The 19,754-nt window shown below is 41.0% G+C and overlaps 1 protein-coding gene across 4 annotated transcripts in view; it reads right to left on the bottom strand.

Moving 5' to 3' along the window:
• The window catches only part of dlc1 (DLC1 Rho GTPase activating protein), a 73,250-nt gene that overhangs the window by 20,030 nt on the left and 33,466 nt on the right, over positions 1-19,754 (bottom strand). The window contains exon 1 of one of the 4 annotated variants that reach the window (XM_072463429.1): positions 131-312. The exons of 2 other annotated variants lie outside the window; for them this stretch is intronic. In XM_072463429.1, coding sequence (XP_072319530.1) covers positions 131-143 — 13 coding nt within the window. In that variant the 5' untranslated portion in view covers positions 144-312. Of the gene's footprint in view, positions 1-130; positions 313-19,754 lie in introns of those variants that run through there. One more of the 4 variants, XM_072463428.1, reaches the window with a different exon arrangement.

Genomic DNA, 19,754 nt, shown 5'->3' with positions numbered 1-19,754 from the left:
AAACCCGCTTCCACGCGCCGCTGTATCCTACATTTACGCAAACTATTAGGCTTCCACAAAGAAACAGGCCTATCCTAAAGCTATTTTCAAAGTAGTCTAGAATCATTTATTTACCATATACAGGACTTACGTGTTAATATCATTGCCAGCTTGCTCTGCTCAAAACTTAACTCCAGTCCAGTCACCTTTATCCACCGTTAGCGCATGATAAATCCACTCAAACAGACACACACCTTTGCGAATGTCCATTAGTCGCCAACCAAAATACTACATCCATATCTCGTGTCACGTTTCAACACACAGGAGAGGACGCGCACACATCCAAAAACGAAAAGAAAAGCAGGGGAAAAGCCCGGTTTCCCCCCCCAAGTTCTCTGGAGCGCCGCTGCGGGACTGAATGAAGCGCTCCGCGTCAGGAATGTGAATGAGGAGTTGCGTGATTCAAGCTTTAGGAATGGACAACTGCGCCGCGACTCCGCCCCGCGCGCCACCGCTGATAAGACGCCGCACAGACGCGTCCCGATCACTCTCAATCCACACACACAAGTCATATTATGTTATCCTGCACTATCAGAGAATATACTGCACGTCCAGCATCTATTTTCTTTCCTTTTTTCCTTTCTTTTCTTGGTGCGCACTTGGCAACGCAAACGCCAATGTCCCGGCGATTCGTGCGCAAATGTGCGTCTGTGAAAATGACAGTGTGCCCCCGTTGGTTCTCCCCGGGATGTCTCTCTGTTCTTCGGACCCCCCGCCGACAGTCTGGCCTAATAGGCACCCATAGACAGTATCTGGGTACTGCATATCATTAGACGCAGCCCGGTGGAGACAGTAGAGGCGCGCTCCATTGTGACGGGAGATTAGTCTGGAAAGCGCAAGTGGCGGCGTGGAAATAAAACAAAAAAGAAACAGAAAAAGGGGGACTTCTTGCGGGTGTGATAATGCACCTATAGGCCCTGAGTCTGGCTCGTAAGTTCAATAAGCATGGCCACAGCACTCATACACGGTCCCTGCAACAACAAATTGCCATCCTCAACGCATGACTGATTATAGGAAGTAAACATTCTAGTGGAACCACGCTTTGATCACACTTTGAAGGGAAGTCTGTGTAATTAAAGCAATTGCTGGATCACTTAATATCCCCAAAGTATGTAGGAAGTTCTCTGGGACGGCTATAATTTATAACTGTTGGATTATTTGGACAGGGAAAGTGTTGGCGCCTTGATGATAGGCCACACATGACACAGTCTTTGTGTATATGTATGCATTGGGTGGGAGAGCCTTACTCATTTGTAATTGGTCTATTTTTAAACGCTTTTCCAGATTTCCCGCTTATTGGGGAAATGTTCATCCTTTCCATAGCGCCCATTTACCCATTGACATTAGCCATCTTTGTGTTGTTTCCATGGTAACACTTTGGGCCCTGAAAGAAGGCCAGAGCTGTGACTGTGTGGCAGGGAAACACATGTAATCCTACGCTTTGGCTGCTCCAGGGGAAAGGATGATGCAGAAAATCCTGGCTTATATCACAGAGTGAGGCTACAGCTGGCAGCTACAGTTTTAGGACCAGTGACACCAGCACTAATGCACAGCTGGTCCTAAAGAGAGCAACAGTTTCTCTTCAAGGATGTCTAAATAAATGATGCTATTTTACATTTCTTACAACAACAAGGGGGGAAATCCTTTGGGTTTATTGGAGAAGACAGAATATAGCCAGCCAAAAACAATCAATGGTATAATCAGTTTAGTTAAGATAATATTCTTGGTATTTTATCAAGACTGAACATGTAAAATAGGCTTTATCCTAAAGATAAGGAATTACCTCCCACAGAGGAACTTAAAAGTGGGGGGTTGTTTGCACTGTCTGATAAAACTAGGTTCTTAAATAAATTAGCTTGGTATTAGTTCATTTGTTAATATGACCTTGCTTGATAATGTTAGAGGTATAGATATATGTTTTTATCCACTGCGATTTCTGTTTTAAGATAACTATTATGGCTTGACTTGAATTAATGCATGAAATGTACTGATGTTTACATTAACTAGAGGTCGACAGAGCAGCAAAAAGTGAACTAAAGTAAGCATTGTGTACATCAAACTAATATTACTCAGGTAGAAGTGCAAAGTAGTCCTCCAAGAAATTACTCAAGTTAAAGTAAAAAAGTATTTGCGGAATATGCAACTATACTATGAGATTCTAAGTCTGAGGAAGGAAATGTTCAAAATATGAACAAATAATGAGTACCTGTAAGTCTTTGTCACTTTTGGACTTACTCACAGAGGGAAACTTTACTCACATAAGAGTAGCTAATGTTCCTGTGTAAAATATAATACTGAAGAAGTAAAAGTATGTAGTCTGAAAACAACTCAGAGAAGAAGCTGCTCAAGTATTGTAAAATAAATTAAATGTAACCAACTACTATACACTCACTTTTGTTTGTGTTTTAATATCTGCAATTCAATTATGTAAAATTATAAAACAAATGTACATTGGAATACAAGTAACTGGCAATTACTTCTACTTTTGAGGTTTGTTCTAAATTTGTATACCTCACTCGATAAAAAGTGGTGTAATTAGGGTCTGATGTGTGCGAAGCCAAAACACACATAAGACAGAGGGATAGAAAGAGACAAGAGAACATAAAGTGCGGGCGGAAAGATGAAGTAAGATTACCAAACAAGACCAAATCCCTGCGCCATAAGCTCCGACCACCCAGGCACCCAACTGACCCGACTGACTCACCGCCTGGTGGATCCTCCTTCTCACTGTTTGGCGCAGGTAAACAGACAAACAACAACAACTAGGCCGGGCGATTGTTGCCGAGTGTGTGCGGCAAAGTGACGGGAGATCCGACACCAGACCGGCGCTGCTGCCAGTCGCTTCGGGGCAAATGAGTGTGCCTGCTCGTACTGTCTAAGGTCTTCATTCATCAAAGTGCGCCCGAGTTTGGCTCATGATTCAGACGCACATCAAATGCGTTGGGCTAACGAGAGCTTTAGACAGAAAAAAGGGGAAACAAGAGAGTCGTCAGAAGGATATATAAAGCGCACATTTGACAAACAGTTTAGCAATTTAGGGATCTTGTGGTTAATTTTGAAGAGCAGGCTTTAATCATAAGCGTTTCTAAGTAGTTTTAAAAGGAGATATAATCATTGGGACTCTGATGTAGACAATGCAGTTCATATTTTTGACATAATAAGTCCTAGGCCAGGGTTTAGTCAAAAGAAAGAAAATAACATTTACTTCGAGATCTTACAATTTTAGAACAAAATCTTTCACACTATATTTCTCTTATAATGAAAGCTTTCAAATCCTTTCTAGTTTAAACCACATGTAAAATATTCATGCTTTTCGCTGACTTTACGCAATATGAGGCTTAAATAATAGATTAGCAACAGTAGTAAAAGTGTAAAAATGGGCTGTGGTACAGGGGTTGAAAGATTCCCTTCCTCGCAGACAGCTGTGAGGGCCGCCTTGGGCCGAAAGCTCCCCTTTACTGTCTCCATCCCCAAACAGGGGCCAGGTGAGGGTCAGGGGATGACGTGTAAGTCCACCACCACAAACACCCAAGGCTGTGTCAACAAACACAAAGAAGATAACAAGGAAAAGCCTAAAACCCCAAAATGGCATTATGTCAGGGATTATTCTTTCAAAATATGTTTTATTGTATGGAAAAAAATCTGTTTACAATGGATCCATGATGTATGTATTTCTAATGTAAAAGAAATAATGGGCCCTAACAAATCCTATATGATAAGTTCTATCAAAAATCCTTGGTTTGTAATCACATACCAGCATAAAATACAGTAAAGGAAGATTTCATATAAAGAGTTCTAATCTGCTGTTACAGTCTATAATCAAACTAGGGCAGTGAAAATGGCATAAAAACAAATAAACAGAAAAGGCTTGATATAGTAGCTCTATTTTATCACGTCTAACAATAAAATCTGCCTTATATTTTTATCGTATTGCATTTTTCATGCCAGTTTTCAGATTTTTTGCTGAATCAACACAATATTGATCTAATCTCTTACATAAATTATCTGCGAGACAGGTGTAGTAAAGTGTAGTTTTGATTTCCCAATGAGCCTGTTGTTACAAAATGGCCCCAAGCCATGTTTCCATTGGCTCCCTTTGGAGCAGAAAAGGTCGGTCCGAAAGTGTCTCCACTGTCATAAATGAACTGCACGGGCCTGTTTAAGGGGTCTGAAGGGGGTCGTGAAAGCACCAGCACCCAGACCGTGCCGACTCACTTTGGGCTCCTGGAACGCTTTAGCACGAGATGATTGGACAAGAGAGAACGCAGACTCGGGTGAAGACAAAACAGAAAACAAAAAGCAGATATAAATGAAAAATAATGTAAGCCGGGACCTCTGAATGGAAAAGCAGACCGCCGTTAACAGAACCGTTCTAATATACTCCATAGTAAACCGGTCGAAACGTGGCTTTAGTCGTGTCTAATCAATTATTTTGGTCAGTGAGTCTCCGTCCCACCACCAGCTACCTTATGTCAACTGCCAATTCCAGCCCTCACTTTAACACATGTTCATAATGAGGTTAACTGCTCAGCACGCATTGTTATATATAGACAGAGAGAAAGAAAAGCAGAAAGGGACTAATCTTTTCATAACAGGAATGACCACAAATAGCTTGGCTGCGGATCAGCCCAATAAGACAGTGATTAGACTGGGGCAGACAAAGACTTAAAGGTATGGAGGCCTCGCATGTGCTTCTTCATGGACAATAGGGGGGAGGAAGTGTGAGGAGACAGTGGCTTGGACCTGCACGCTCACAAACAGAGGAAGTGTGCAGCAAACGCCTCGCCGCACTTTGATGGACTGACCCATGATCACAATGGAGACAGGCGGACACTTAGCAGAACAATGGCCCAGCGCTAACCTGTGTTTTTCATGCACGTGTTGGAATATGGACGCACTGCTCTGTGAAACTACCTTATGATCAGTGTTAAGTTTTGAAGCTGTTTGCTTTCATGCAGGGTTTATTGTGCTCACAGCTCAATTAGGCTCTAAATGCTTGACAGGGAACAAACCTCTCTCTTGAGACATTGAACTAGTCTGAGAATGTAGCAAAATACAGTTTGTTAAGCGCTAAATGCTAACAGATTTGACTTATTTATTCAGAAATCCTTTACAGTTAGCTGTGACAATAAGCTATATTGTAAAAGCATTTCTTGCTGATGTTTACCGTGTGATTTTCCAAAGCACAAAAAATCTATACAACCACAAAAAAGTTATCAATGTCTGTGCAGGTTCATCCAGGCCAGGCGATCGTCCATAAAATAATTAAAAAACGCTGGACTCGTCTTCCTTCTAGATTCTGATTAGTTCCCCATTCCCTGCTGAAAAGGTTAATTTTGATCCCTGACTGACGGTAAATCGTGCTTGCGCTGACATCTTAAAACACCGTTGCTTGGCAAAGTGCTACCACATGCGGCTCCTGCTCAACCTTGGCGCTCGAGACAATAGCCAAAGAAAGAATTACTGTCCGGAGCTAATGTCTGAACGCTAAAGCAAACAGTGCATAAGTGAACGTACACACTCGCTTAGTCAGGAGCACACATGTCTTCGTTTTCGACACTTAGTGAGGAGAGAGCTTCACAGCATCTGCACGGGAACAGGATGTTACACAAGAAAAGAACAAAGTCGAGATGTATGCCCAAGGTCTGTTAAACGACACATATTATACTTATTCAGGTATTTGGCATTAAACTATAACATACATGGATTATCATTTTACAATATGGATCTAGAAACAGGGCGGTTGTCTTCCTGTTCAAAACTGCAGAACTGAAAAGGAACATTTCACCATAACAATCAGTGTTTAGTTACGTTTACATGTTCTTTTTTAGTGACATTTTTAAACTCTTCATGTAAGACCTGGAGTCTAATAATAGGCGGGGATAGGGGGTAGGTGAAAACAAAGATTTATTTCCTGAGCACTCAAGCCTCAAATAATGAACAATACTTACAGATATGTATCGACTGAATCTAAATATAACTCTTAATGATATGATGGCGAGGGAACACCGTGACAACAGTGACAGTTTAAAAACAATAAAAGTACATTTTACATAATATGTACAAACTTTTCCTCATTCAAATGTGTTCTTGATTTGCACAAAGGCTTCAGCTAAAGAACTGCATGTTTTTTCATATTTAAATCTTGCTTAGTGATGGTTCTGTCGGTAAAATAGCTAAGGGGCTTAACAGGGGATTTGTTAATATTATGAAACGGTTGAGTTACACTACGGTGGATGTAAAACCTTCACAAAACCGTAAACGAATCGTGTCATAATGCGAGTGTCAATTGTCAGCATGAACACCCCTTGTTTTGCCTCAACTAAAAACGTGACGCAGTGCTGCAGCTTCTCCGCTAACAAAACGACTAGCTTTGATTTATTATGTGCGGCATCTAAAACCAGGGGACTAGCATTTCAACACGTGAAGACTTACCGTGTGTGTCGGGCCACATTTTCTAAGAATCACAAGATGTTCTGCCTGGGAAAACCAACCAGCGGGTACTTGGGGAGCAGTTAATGATGCCCACCATAAGGCAGCGAAAAGAACACACAGACTTATAATAACGAAGCAGCGCCTTGTGCCTGGAAATTTCTACAGCTCTTTGAAACCAAGTCCAGCCTTAGAATATGCGTTCATTTTAGCTCTATATGGAAAAGTGTAGTCCAAGGATAAAGATCTTTTGTTTTAACGTTGCATGTGTAGGCATACTGAGTCTATTTTAAGTATAACAATTTACATTTAAACTAGTTATAGCCATGTGAAAAAGCATTGTACACCATTCAAGATTTTGTACAACTACTACTACTTCTAAACCACAACATTTTTAAGGAAAAGTGAAGGGAAACGGATAAGAGAGCCATCTTAAGACTTTTAAACGTCACAAAACAATAATAGAGCCTGAACGTCAGCTTGAAACATGTAGAAATTGAGTGTTAAAGATATCATCCTAGTCAATTATGTGAGTCTAAGCCGTCATCCTTTCTGTAAGCTCAGAGCAAACTGACTCATATACAGTCTACAATGATAAAAGCTCTGCCTGTGTGTGCAGGTGGATGCAGTGGCGTTCAGAGACTGGAATAACCCTGAGTCTGGCGCTGGGCACAGGTGTACGCCACTGCATAGCTCTCTAATTTGCTAATCAGAAAGGCAGACGCTAGGGATGAGTTTATGGGCGCTAAGATTACACTGTAGACAAATATTTGCCAAGTACCTTTGAGCAACAGTGAATCACGGGTGCTCGGGTGCAAGGTTTAGCTTCACGACTAGCCCCGCGGACGCGTCGTAAAGGCCTGACTTCACGAGGAGCGAGTCGGGAGCGCAGTTAGCAGCCGAATGGAGAAGAGCGTTCATATACAAGTCTCAAAGTATCTGTTGCCGCTTGTGAGTTTGTGGGCACACGTTTTTTCTGGAGTGAAATAGGTACATCTGATTATCTTGTTAATATACAACAGATGACAGATTTAAGGGCAGAAAAAACATGCTCTTGGTAAGAAATCGGGCCGTCACATTCCTGATTTACAGCTCGGGTTTTACAAGGTTCAAAACATATTTTCTATTCAAGAGTCTGTCAGCATGTCGAGTTTTACATGCTTTTCAAAACCTTTAGCGTAAAAGTTAACACGGCCTGTAAAAATATTAGTACTTACAATATTATGAGCTGGTAACTGATAATAACGCCTGACAATTGTATCTGCCGCCACAGACGCCTTGAGGACACACGGCTGCCAATCTGCGCCTACAGACACGTCACCCACCAATTGCCCCATGTGATGGAAACGTCATCCTTTGGGTTGTTGGACACTCTAACCACTGAGCCGCTGCCCCAGCTTCCAACACACATATGTTCCGTTGAGCAGTATAGAAACTAGATAGAGCCCTGACTGTTCTTCTTGTGTACCAAGGTACTAACGAATTCAATAGCTACAAGTGACTGACACATTTATTAAAAAACGGAACTAGCTAGTGGTCAAGTTCTGCCCTTCTCCTGCTTTAACTATAGTATATATACATCTGGGAATAATGTCCTAATGTCCTATTGATGTGGTGACAGTCGGTCCACCCCCAGGACCTTCCGCCGTATAACCACACTGCGAAACCTCCTCTAAACTGACAGAGGAGAGTCCAAAGTTTCCCTTCCTGTCGTCGTCTCCCGTCACTGAGGTTACGCTGGTGGGCTGAAGATTCCAGAGGCGCATATGTCTATTTTGTGCCCGTGCAGAATCAGCCAATGAGTAACGCAGGAAGTGGATGCCCTGACCCGTAACCCTCTTTGAATCCTGACCCCTGGCCGTGGCCACGTGACGCGGCGTGCAGACATCCAGGCTGTCATGACAAACACAAGCCAGGTTGAGCTGAGATTATCAGCGATCCCCAGCAACTCTCATAGAAACATACACCGACGTGGTTTGGATTTCACCAGTGTCATTTTTCAGCTGCCGAAAAGTCAAGACGAACGCTACTGAGTGATCAAAGCAAGAAAGAGATACTAAATCATGCTTGTTTTGCTGTTTAGTCACTTCTATTGTAGAGTGAAAATACAGTAATTAGTCGGGCGTCGTTACCATTCAGTATTGAGGAGTGTTACTGCATATTCATGGTCGGCGTGTGCATGGAAACCACAGCTCATCAGATTTCATGACGTGAATGAATAAACCCATTGAGCCGCTGAGTCACAGGTCGTCAACACATCAAAACAAGGGACTAAACAGCTGTTCATATGCTTTAGTTCACTGAGGCGATTTTACAAACACGAATAAAAAGAATACAATAAAAAAAAGAAGTCAATCTTAGAGCAGTAAAGTAGAAAAAGAGATAAACATGACATAGTGATCACTGTAACAAAGTTCGGCGATGATTATTTGAATGCAGCGCTATGTTCAAACACACATTACTGCAGCCACTCCTCCCATTGGTCAGGTTCTGAATGAGTGACAGGTGGATTCAACCACTCACAGGGAAGTGTGGACTCTCAGGAGAAACAGATGACTTTATTTACCTCTTAATAATATAATAAGTAAGTAAGAGTGATATGAAGTGTTCAAATAAAATCCTGATCTGACATTGAGTCTGTTTGTCATACTATCACCATGAATACAGTGAGGCATATGGGAATCCCTTTCAGATAAGTTATGGAAAACATGCTGTATGAGGGATGAAATTAGGGCTTTTATATTGGGTTTGTATTAATTATCATGATTTATTTTTCAATTTTTTTTATTAGCACATAGCAGTGACGTGTGGTCAAGGCAATCAATTGATTGGCCAATGAAATTTAAATATGTTGTGTGTCACAACTATATATAAATTGTTCTAAAATATATGAATAAGCTCGTTTTCCCCTCACTTCTGCTGCTGAAGCGTGGCTGAAGTCACGTGTCTTTTAGTGGCTGCTACAGGCCGCTAGGCAGTACTGCACTGGAAGCATGATTCTGCTTTTACTTCAGTGGCTCAGTCTGTGGCCGTGTTCATGCTCCGCTCTCTAACATGAGCTTTTAGAACCAGAGCAGAAAGCAGCTTCTTTTGGCGGACTGCGGATGCGCTCTGAGGACAAAACAGCCTCAAACTCATCAAACTCAGATCTATGCTTAAACCACGCTGAATAAACCTGTGTAACTGAGCATGTGCAGAGGAGAAGTGAAGCAGCAGCAGCTTCATCAAGCAAGTTTCAACAAACCGACTTAAAAACTATCTTTTAGAGACAAGTCTTTGTTTGTAGCTAAGGCCCTGTTCACCTTTCATGATTAAATGTTATTTTGAAATACAGTCATTTAACAACATTGAACGCTAATTTGTGTAGTCAGGTTATTTATCCATTCTTGCAAATCATGTGAGTTTAGCTCTGTATGATAGATGTTTGCCCTTCATGAGGGAGACCCATCCTCGCATAGTATTTCTTTATCATCCACTAAATATTGATGAACACCCCAGATCCGCGTGCCCCTCCATAAAAGTCACCGCACGCCACTGGCACATAGATCAACAAAAACAAAGCAACAACACAACAACAACAACAGAAAGAGAAAAAAACAACACAAAAAAAACTATAATAAAAATCAAGCAAAATTTTAATTCAAAGCCTGTGATAACTGTTATTTCTCACAAGCTCAGTGCATTTTGTGATGACTGACATGGTCTAGTGAGGCAATTTGACTTGACCTAGTAACGCACAAATAGAAATGCAAGTCATGAGACACATGCCCCACACGTGCGCCTGATTTACGCCGATACGGCCGGCAGTATTTTTCTTGCAGTATTTTCTTCACTGCACAGATGATGGATACCAGACATACTTTACGACACCCTTCTGTAAGCAGCCCACAAAGAAGAGGTTGGATACGGTCGTAAAGCACGTGAGATATCTAAATGTTTAACGTTAGGCATAGCTGACCCAAATCGAGCGCGCGCAGGCATCCGAGCAATCTAACCGCAAAAAGCCAGAAGTCCAAGTTAAGTGAGTGCGCTGATAAAAACCTTGAATATTTTACAATCCTTTCCCTGTGCGCATTGATTTGTTTGCGTTAGTGGACTGATATTTAGGTGATGAACAGGAGCAGTGTGAGACGTGTGACTCCTGCGCTACTCCCCAGCTATATCCAAACCCTTTATTACTCCTGAGGGGGACGATAGCGCGGCCCGGAGCGTAAGGGAGGCCTAATACTGTCCAGCTGGAGTTTTGGCAGTCTCCATATGCCAAGGAGAAAGGGTCGCCTGTCTGTGTCTATGTCTATGGCTCAGCTAGCTCTGTCAATGAAGGACAAACTGTGCAGATGAAGACAAAAAGACGTCAAAGTGAAATACAAGCACAAGTTGCATTTAGACTTAGAATCATTTAGAGAGGAATAATGAATGCTCCACCCAGCATAGTTTGGCCTATTTAGTACTTTATCCCATTTGCAGTTTATTTAGCCGCAGATTACACTTGTTATGTTTTCTCATTGGCAAGATCATTTTTGATAAACGTAATACAAATTTAGTGTGACCCAAGTTTGATTATTTTTACTTGACTAAACCCTATGTATCTTCAACAAAGCCTTGTTACGTCTTAAGCCAATGCCAGTATAAATGTTTTCATTTCTTGGTTGACTTAAGTCATGCTCTGCCGACCAATTAGTCGACAAAAAGTGGCATGAAACTAGCAATAGCTCTCAGAACCTTTCAGTTGTTCTATGATCTGAGCATGTATCTGACCACATCCGCACAGGAGCTCATGCAAAAACAGCAATTTATACAGAAACAAAACTGTGTATTGTAAAAACTCATGAGTCACTCCAAAATCTTCACTCAATGTTTTCCTCTTTCTGCTGTGGTCCCATATAAATCCTTAAATAATAAATCAACCAACACAAAATTTGGTCAACCATTGACAGATTGATCGACTAACGACAAATCATCTTACATTTAAAAATCATGATATTAGAGTGTGTTTCATTGACCCTATCACATAAATCATAATCTCTTTTATAACTTCAAAAAGCTGTGGCACATGCTTCTGAAGCCAGCCACAAACAACAGCATTTATATTTCTGAACAATGGTCCTCTTCTGTACGCATGCAGACAACAGCCTCTCTATGACACGTTATGCACACTGAAAATGATCGTTTGAAAGTAAAAGTTTCAGGCCATTGACGCCTCTAAACGCTTTTGTTTGAGGTTTTTATTGCGTCGTACCTGACTGCTTTTCTATCTCACGTTTCAGTGCGTGCATATCAGTAAGAAGCACTTAAGTGGCTCACATGACAGCCATACTGACCCTGCACAAAGACAGGCAACGAGGACAAAGACCCTACATGTTTACCATTCATTAGGTTACGTTAAACGCCATCTGAGAATGGGATTGTCGCGTACGTAAATGTCGTAAAGAAAAGTGGGCAGTCCAACCTTACATGGGCACAATCGACAACATTACTGGTTTTAGGAACTGTTAGTCATCTTTAAAAAAAGGCCCACTGACCCTGAATTGAACCACCTGCGCTCACAATGAGCATTGAGCTGTCAAGGTGTCCACCGTTCAGCGCGCTAACGCTAATCGCTCCGCCGCTTGAATTATTAGCGGCTGTTAAAAGAGAGGTTAGGACACACAGGGCGACAGCACCCAACGAGTGGCCTTGTCTTGAGCCATTCACGTCTGCGGCGGGGTTACGATCCCCGAGGTCGCAGGTCATGACCAATGTATCTCCATTAGAAAAAGGGGAGATAAGGATTTGGTTAAACTCGATTAAGATTAACCGGATGAATGTCTTTGTTGAGCATATTACTGCAAAGAGTAGCCGCCTGAACTTTTGCGCCACAAGAACATATTCAGAGGAAAACACTACTGTATTTTCAACTAAACAACTGCATAGCTCTTATTTCCATCAGTTTCTTGAAATGTCTTACAGCTCCCAATGCACGTGGCCATCAATCATTCTAAAGAATTTCTCTAAATGTGGGACAGTTTAAGATGGACAGTGACAGTGCGGGCTAAGAGGGTCAATTTGCAGTTTTTTTTCACAGGCTTCTGTCACACAACGTGCGTCCGCCGCAAACTGTGACAAATGTACAGCGGAAAGGGGGAAGAGAGAAGGAAAATGTTTGTGCCTCGGGACATGGTGCAGCTGTCACCTTTCCCATGGATACAAACATAAGCAGGAGCCAGGCAAAGTTTCCATCTATTATTTATCCGCTATTCTTAGCATCGACCAAAGTTCAAGGATTGAAGTGATCAAATAAGACAGCAGATTTTATTGTGAATTATTACAGTAAGAAGATCTATTTTTGGAACTACCATATTTATTGATTTTATCTTATTTGATCTACCAAAGCAAGTTCCTGTGTTTGTGAATTCTGCTCATTAGCAATGGCAATAAACCTTTTCTGATCCTGATCATGATTAAAGGAGACATGTCTCACTAATCGTCATCACCAGTTTTGTGATGGAAAACACAAACAGAATGGAATAGTTCACTAATTGTTCATTTGATAATCAATCTAATCTCGTATGAGCCAATGTGGTCACACTTTGAGCTTGTGATTTTCTCATAAAGACATAAGTGTTTGTTTGGAAGATGCACTTTCTTGTAAACGTTTGAAATCAGCTGGTCTGTTGGATTAGCCTGAGGAAAACATCTGAGTATGCGCGTCCCATCCTAAATGTGGCTCCTCAAAGCTCCTCTCTGTAGTGTCGAGCGAGTCGTCTTCGTTTTAATGTCCACGACAAACAGCGCATCTCTGAGTGAAAAACCACATGGCAACGACAGACATTAGTATTTGCATTAGACTAAGTTAATTAAAGTAATATCCTTTGGGGTGGTGAAGAGCGGCCCACACAGGAAATGAAGGCCCACTGGGAGTAAACAAACATACCACGATATCAGGCAAAGAAGTGATGAGAAACAGCGCTTTAATGGAGCAATACAACACGCTCGCAGTGTCCATCTGGAAGGGATTCGGCAGGAATGAGGCGTCGTGCAGCGACCAGCGACAAGACGTCACCATTGCCACTTTTTAAGAGCGGAGGCCTTGCATTCCGACCGCTCGAGGCCGGAAAGCAGCAGATTCAAGAGCAAAATCACCAATCTCCAAATTCATATCTATTTTTTAAGACTTGATAGAGCTTTTCTTTCTAATAAATGCGATAAAATTAGTCACATTTCCTGGGCTAAAGTAATAATGAGTAATGGAGCTGTACAATCAATGGAATTCCAATCAAATGGTCAATGATATGTTTATTTCAAAGAGGTCTACAGTCAATTATATGGCAGTAGAAGTACGTTGTTTATGGGAATATGCTTGATATATTTATAATTAGGTCACAACCCCCAACCTGCAGAACATACAAGAGCACCACTCACCAGGTCTGGTCTGGTGGAGCGAGAGAGGGGAGGGGCCATAGGGACTGGAATGGCTAGGGGCGTCACAATTAATAACTATGAATATTGATAAAAAACAAAGCTGTCAAACTGTGGACGAATAGGCAAACTTTTTAGTAACATCATAATCACGTTCACTACATTTTAGTGAAATGGGGAGTCAAAACTGTCCTTTTAAGCTGCGGTTTGAATGAACGTGATGCTTGAAATGTCATTTTAGTGAGAAATAATAAGGTTGTGCTGTATTGAATAAGTAAAATGTTTTAATCTGTTGTAATGGCTGACATGTCTCTTTTCCTCGTGCGATTTCCCCTGGTGCTGTGGATCGCATCCAAGTCAATTATAGCCTTGTCGTAACCCGTCTTTGTCGCCATTCGCAGCCTCATTCGCCACAGTTCAGCGACTTGAATCGATCGGGAGTATTGATTCAAACCAGAGACATTATTTTTTGTCTCTTTTCTCTTGGTGTAGGAGCGCTCCGCAGCCTCAGATTCTGCAGCGTTAAAACACATTCCTCAGCGCCCAGGCAGGAGAAAATTCCACAATGCGTGCAAATATTTGTCCGCTCCATTTTGGGAATCCCAGGTTGTGCCAAATCAGTGCTGAGAAAAGTGTTGACTTTGTAAAAACAAAACAAAAACCACACACACACACACACACACACACACAAAACCCATCTTTGAGTGATGTCAATGGGCACTTGAAATAGCAGACTGCGTGGTTCCAGCTCAGTATCTGCACTTTTGACTTTGTGATGAGTGTTTGTTTCAAGTTATGTGCTGAATCAAACTCTGCCACGGCACTGGAAAAGTCAAGAGGGTGGTTCAGGCGTGGTACCACTTCTACTAAAGCTCCTGATACCAAATACTTCTAAAAACTCTTCTGGCATTCATCCCAAACTGGAGAATGTCTGTAAAATACATGGTAAGATGTTATGCTTTACTAATAACGCTTTATATTGGAAATGTGAATGAAAATGAGAGTAAAACTGTTAATATATTGGTATAATTCTGATGACGGTGTGGTAGTGCGACATTAGAGGTCGTTTGCAGGCCTATATAGTTAGAAGTAATTTGTCAAAAAGAAAGGGAAACTATCATTTGAATAATACATGCATTAGTTTATTTGAGGTGACAAACTTTGAATATGATTTTTCAATTAAAAGTCTTATCATCATCATCAAATCCTATAAAAATAATGAAAATGTAGTAAATGATACAGGTGCTAGTTCTGCCCCTCAAAACCTGGAGCAAAGCCACTCGTAAACGCCTTTTAAAACATGAATCACAAAGCATAACTAATAAATAAAGGGTTTCAAATCATCGTAATTAAACTGCAAGCCGAGATCTGTTTCCCTCGATGCCCCGACTGTCAGATCCAGCTTATGAATAACCCCTCCTGCTATAAGGTCGTCTATAGAGCATCAGCCCTATATAGTGAGTTTGTGTGTTTGGAGGAGAACGTGTGGAAAGACTAAAGAAGAAAAGGGCGCCCTGTAAGACTCCAAAAGTAAACAAGTTGAGCGCGAGCTTGGTAAAGTCACTGGGTTTAGCAAAACATTCCAGGCCATTCGAAACAAGCGCGCCAGTGAGTGCGCGGGGCAGGGAGAAGGGCGCTTTAAATCACTGAACAGGAACGCCTCTGAAAGACGCCAATTCAATCATAAATATCATAAATATATAAGTGTTGAGGTTTACACTGCGACGTGTCGAGTTGAAGGGAGGAGCAGCCGCTTCCATCACAGGCGGACAATGAGGGCAAATGACAGGGCAAAGCTCGTAAAGTGGAGCAGGACAAAAACAACCTAAAGACTGTGCTCCTTGAGACTAAGTACCTTTCATTTTGTTGTTGATTTTGTGGCCCGTAGGCTTTATTAGAGAGGAAAGTACAGTGTGACATGGGGGGTGAGAGAGAAGGGAGGACATGCAGTGAATTGTCAGGATTCAAACTCACGACACTCATCACCTTTGGATTTAAGGATGCAGCATTACTGATAAAAGTGTGTGAAAAGCTCTTACACTGGTTCCAGGATATATAGGTGCACACATAGGTCACTAAATTAATGTAATAGATAATACATAGGTATTTACAGGCTTAGTTGTCCTTTTAAATGTATATATAGAGCTGTTCCGTTCCGTAATTTCTTTAAACATATATAAGTTAGTTACATGGTAGTTGCTGCGGTTAGATGCGCATTTAAAATCTGATAAATCACAGTTAAAAATATTATTAGAACATTATGTAAACAGCTAAATATTCAGATTGATTTCAGATCTTGCGAGCCGTTTGCATTTAATTTGAATAATATTATAGGTCCAGAAATCAGATAACACTCAGATATTTGTGTGCATGTCAACATAGGCACTGGTATTGGTTGATATCGAATATCAGAAGATGCTAAAGACAAACTATTGATATTGGTGTCAAAAAATGAAAGCATTGGATTGATGCATCCCTACTTAAATTAAGGATTGCATTGTTGACTTTTACACAAATCAGACTACTTTATATAGTATTTTTAGCAGCAAGAATTTAAATTAAATGAATGAAGTTCCCGCGCCACAAATGGTCAGTAGAAGTCAGAACAGAAGTAAACGTGGGCAGGACGGAATACAGTGGATAAATGAATAGATTTATTTTTGAACAAATACAACAAATAGATTTTATTGCAATTGTTTTAAAATATAACACAAATCTAACAACTAAGTGTTAAAGTCGAGGCATGTCTGGGATCACTGCAGCGACCACAAATGTATATAAAACAATCCCATTTCAAACCTCTGAGCCTTTTTATATTCATTCCAAAGAACTTCTGAAAAGACAACACGACAAGCTCCATTTGACAGCTGTATTTTTTAACCCGACTGCAGTTCCAGAGGAGAAAAAAAAGTGGATGAAGAGGCAGAGCAAGACAATATGTCCTTGGCCCAAATCCCAAAGTCGTGTCTGGTCGCGTTCCACTGTAATCTTATAGAGAACACATGCACATGCTTATCTACTGACTCAAGAGTATGTGCCGGAGGAGCGAAATCCAACAAACAAACAAATGCATGCATCTCTGCTTTTGTTTGAGTGCATATTTCATCCATTAGCTGCACATTAATAAAATACAGAGCATGTGGGATTGTGGGTAGCGTCCCCCGTGGAGCTGTTAATGGAGAAAACCTGATAAAATAATAACAATGTGGAAATATTATAAGTCAGAGGTACAGACATAAAAGTATGATTATTTAAATGCAATACACAGGACAAAGTAAAAGTAGTAAAATATATGGATCCAACACACAACAACAACTACTGACAACAACAGAAAATGACGCACTGCAGCTGTACCTCTACTGCTAGTACTTTTTATATACCATTCTCAAAAACGTACTGCAAAAATGTACTTAAATATTACACTAAAAGTATCCAGTAACTTGACACTAATGGCCAAGGTTTTCATCTCCACGCTGATGCAAAGAACGGACCACATGATAAAACACACATGCAACAAACTTTGCTGTGGTGGGAAACAACGGGCCTCATTATTGCAGCCGTGTGGTCTGGGCTTTTGAGACATTTGTTTTGGGAATTCTCAGTTTTATGGCTCGAAATGTGCTGGGAGTAATAATAAAATCCAGGCAAGCATGAAACACATGTTGGAACCGCAACCACAAACGTCCTGATTGTTCTCACTGCGGTTGTGCGCCACAACAAAAAGCAAGCTGTGAAAGAGACGCCATTGTGACCAACTGCTACTAGTGATATTAACATTTCATTTTCCCGATCGTATTGTTCTATTACAAGATTAACTTCTGCCCATTCTTTTGGTGAAAGTGTCTTGTTGAGGCTAATTTGTTACATCGCTGCCTGCTGCTTCTCCATTCACTGGGATGACACATTGGTAAGCCTCTTCTGACTTCCTCTTTGGGCAGCTCTGAGGCGTGAAATGGCCCCACTGGGTCCTGAAGGGCCACAATGGTCTCGGGACATCTGTGTGGGCAAGCGGTGGGCAGGGCAGGACTACGCCGGAACACGTGTATGGACCTCCTACCGGACCACATTCAAAAGCCTCACAAAAGCACAGTGGAGACGTAACAATACACACTTGTGCACAAGTAGGGCCCGACAACAGCCCCGTGAAACCGCAGACAGGTTCGGTTAGTTTAACCTTTGACTGAGCATCTTCAACTTTAGTCAATGCCTATGATTTAGACAATTAAGGAGATCATTCACTTAAAGCGTTCATAACATGATAAAGACATATGTGCACACGGGAAGATGTCAAGACCTCCACCAAGTCCTGTCGTTGTATAAAACATCACTACACTACTAAAGGCTAACTGTTTCAATCAGTCAATGTATTTGCCTCAAACATTAGGGCCGAGTATATCTGTATAATTTAACAATTCAAAATATGTTTGAGAATGAAGCAAAGGCTTATTTTGGTCCTGATCCTTAACTAGAAATATGTGAATGGACAATACAAATTTACACTGTAACAAACGTTTCACTTTTCAGCTGAATGCACATTTGCTCTCTTTTGAATAATTGTATACAGCTTTTTAAATTGTTTGATATTCCTACACTGTTTAATTTCGGAGTTACTACATAAACTGTTACACATCTGCTTTTAAGGCTCCATAAGGATGCTATAGTCTAAATTTGCCTCTTAAATTGTACACATTCTCCTTGTGTATTGTATGGCAGAGCATTGTTTTTCTCTTTAAACATCAGTTGGAAGATTTTGAGTTTAACAATATTACTAAGCTTTAGACATTGTGATTTTTATAAATAAAACATTAGTATGATAAAAATATCCTGCCTCATTTACTATTCCTCTTTTTTGTAAAGAGTACAGACTTTGTGCAGGGGTCTTATGGGTATTCAGCAATTGTTCCCAAAAATGTAAATATAGTGGCACAAGAGCACAGCACGGAGTATGTTCCGTCTCAGGATTTAATATAAATCTGCATCTAGAAAGAACACCAATTACTTCTGACTATTTTGTCACACAGATCATTTGTGTGTGCTTGAAGTTCTTTTCAACTCAACTTTGGTCTTGAGTTGAAGCACTCTGAGACTCAGGTTTTACCTGATCAATTTCCAACGAAACAAAAAAATATTTGTATCAAAATGACACAGTACAACGGTCATTGATATAAAGTATGAACAATTTTGGGCCCATTTTTTGAGTTGCTCCCTTACATCTACTTTTGTGCAACAATTGATCAAAATAGATTCAGATATTTTCAATAAATTCTGCCCTCCTCCATGGGACAAATTGAATTCCCTGGAGGGCCAAGTTTGGTCCACAGGCTCCACTTTGGGCCCCACTGTGTTAGACCATTAATTACAAAACCAAATAAAGCCACTAACTCTTGATTCCGTTCTCTTTCCACACCAGGAAACGATGCACCTGTTCCATAGTAAATTAACTGACTTTTCCTTTGGACTTTCCAAGCAGCCAAACTGATGCTGTTCTTGTAGTCCGTAAGAAAGATGGATGAATTAAGGCCCTTAAGGTGGCTCTGGGGGTCGCCTCTGCTAAGACTTAGCCCAAACACAGGTGGTCAGTGCTTGTCACTCAGCTTTAGCACAACTATGTCCTAAATCCTAATGGCATGGTGGCAATTAGGCTATTTGCTTAAGACTTTTTTTTTAAATGCAAGCTGTATAGTCGTAACACAAGCTGCCATGAACGCAAAAGCAAGTCTATTACAAAGTGAACAAAAAAGTGAACAATCTATCAGTCTACATTCACACGATTCCCTGCATTGCCAGACGTTATAAGCCCGACCAGAAAACATTAGAACTTTAAGCCTATTAGCGTCCATGCACACTATTCCATACTCGAGTTTCGATACAGCAGAGACTAGAGT

The sequence above is a fragment of the Eucyclogobius newberryi genome, unplaced genomic scaffold, assembly GCF_026437365.1.
Source record: "Eucyclogobius newberryi isolate DKJ021-1_F unplaced genomic scaffold, fEucNew1.0.hap1 SCAF_4, whole genome shotgun sequence".
NCBI lineage: Eukaryota > Metazoa > Chordata > Actinopteri > Gobiiformes > Gobiidae > Eucyclogobius > Eucyclogobius newberryi.
This window is presented reverse-complemented; position numbering and strand designations above follow the sequence as displayed.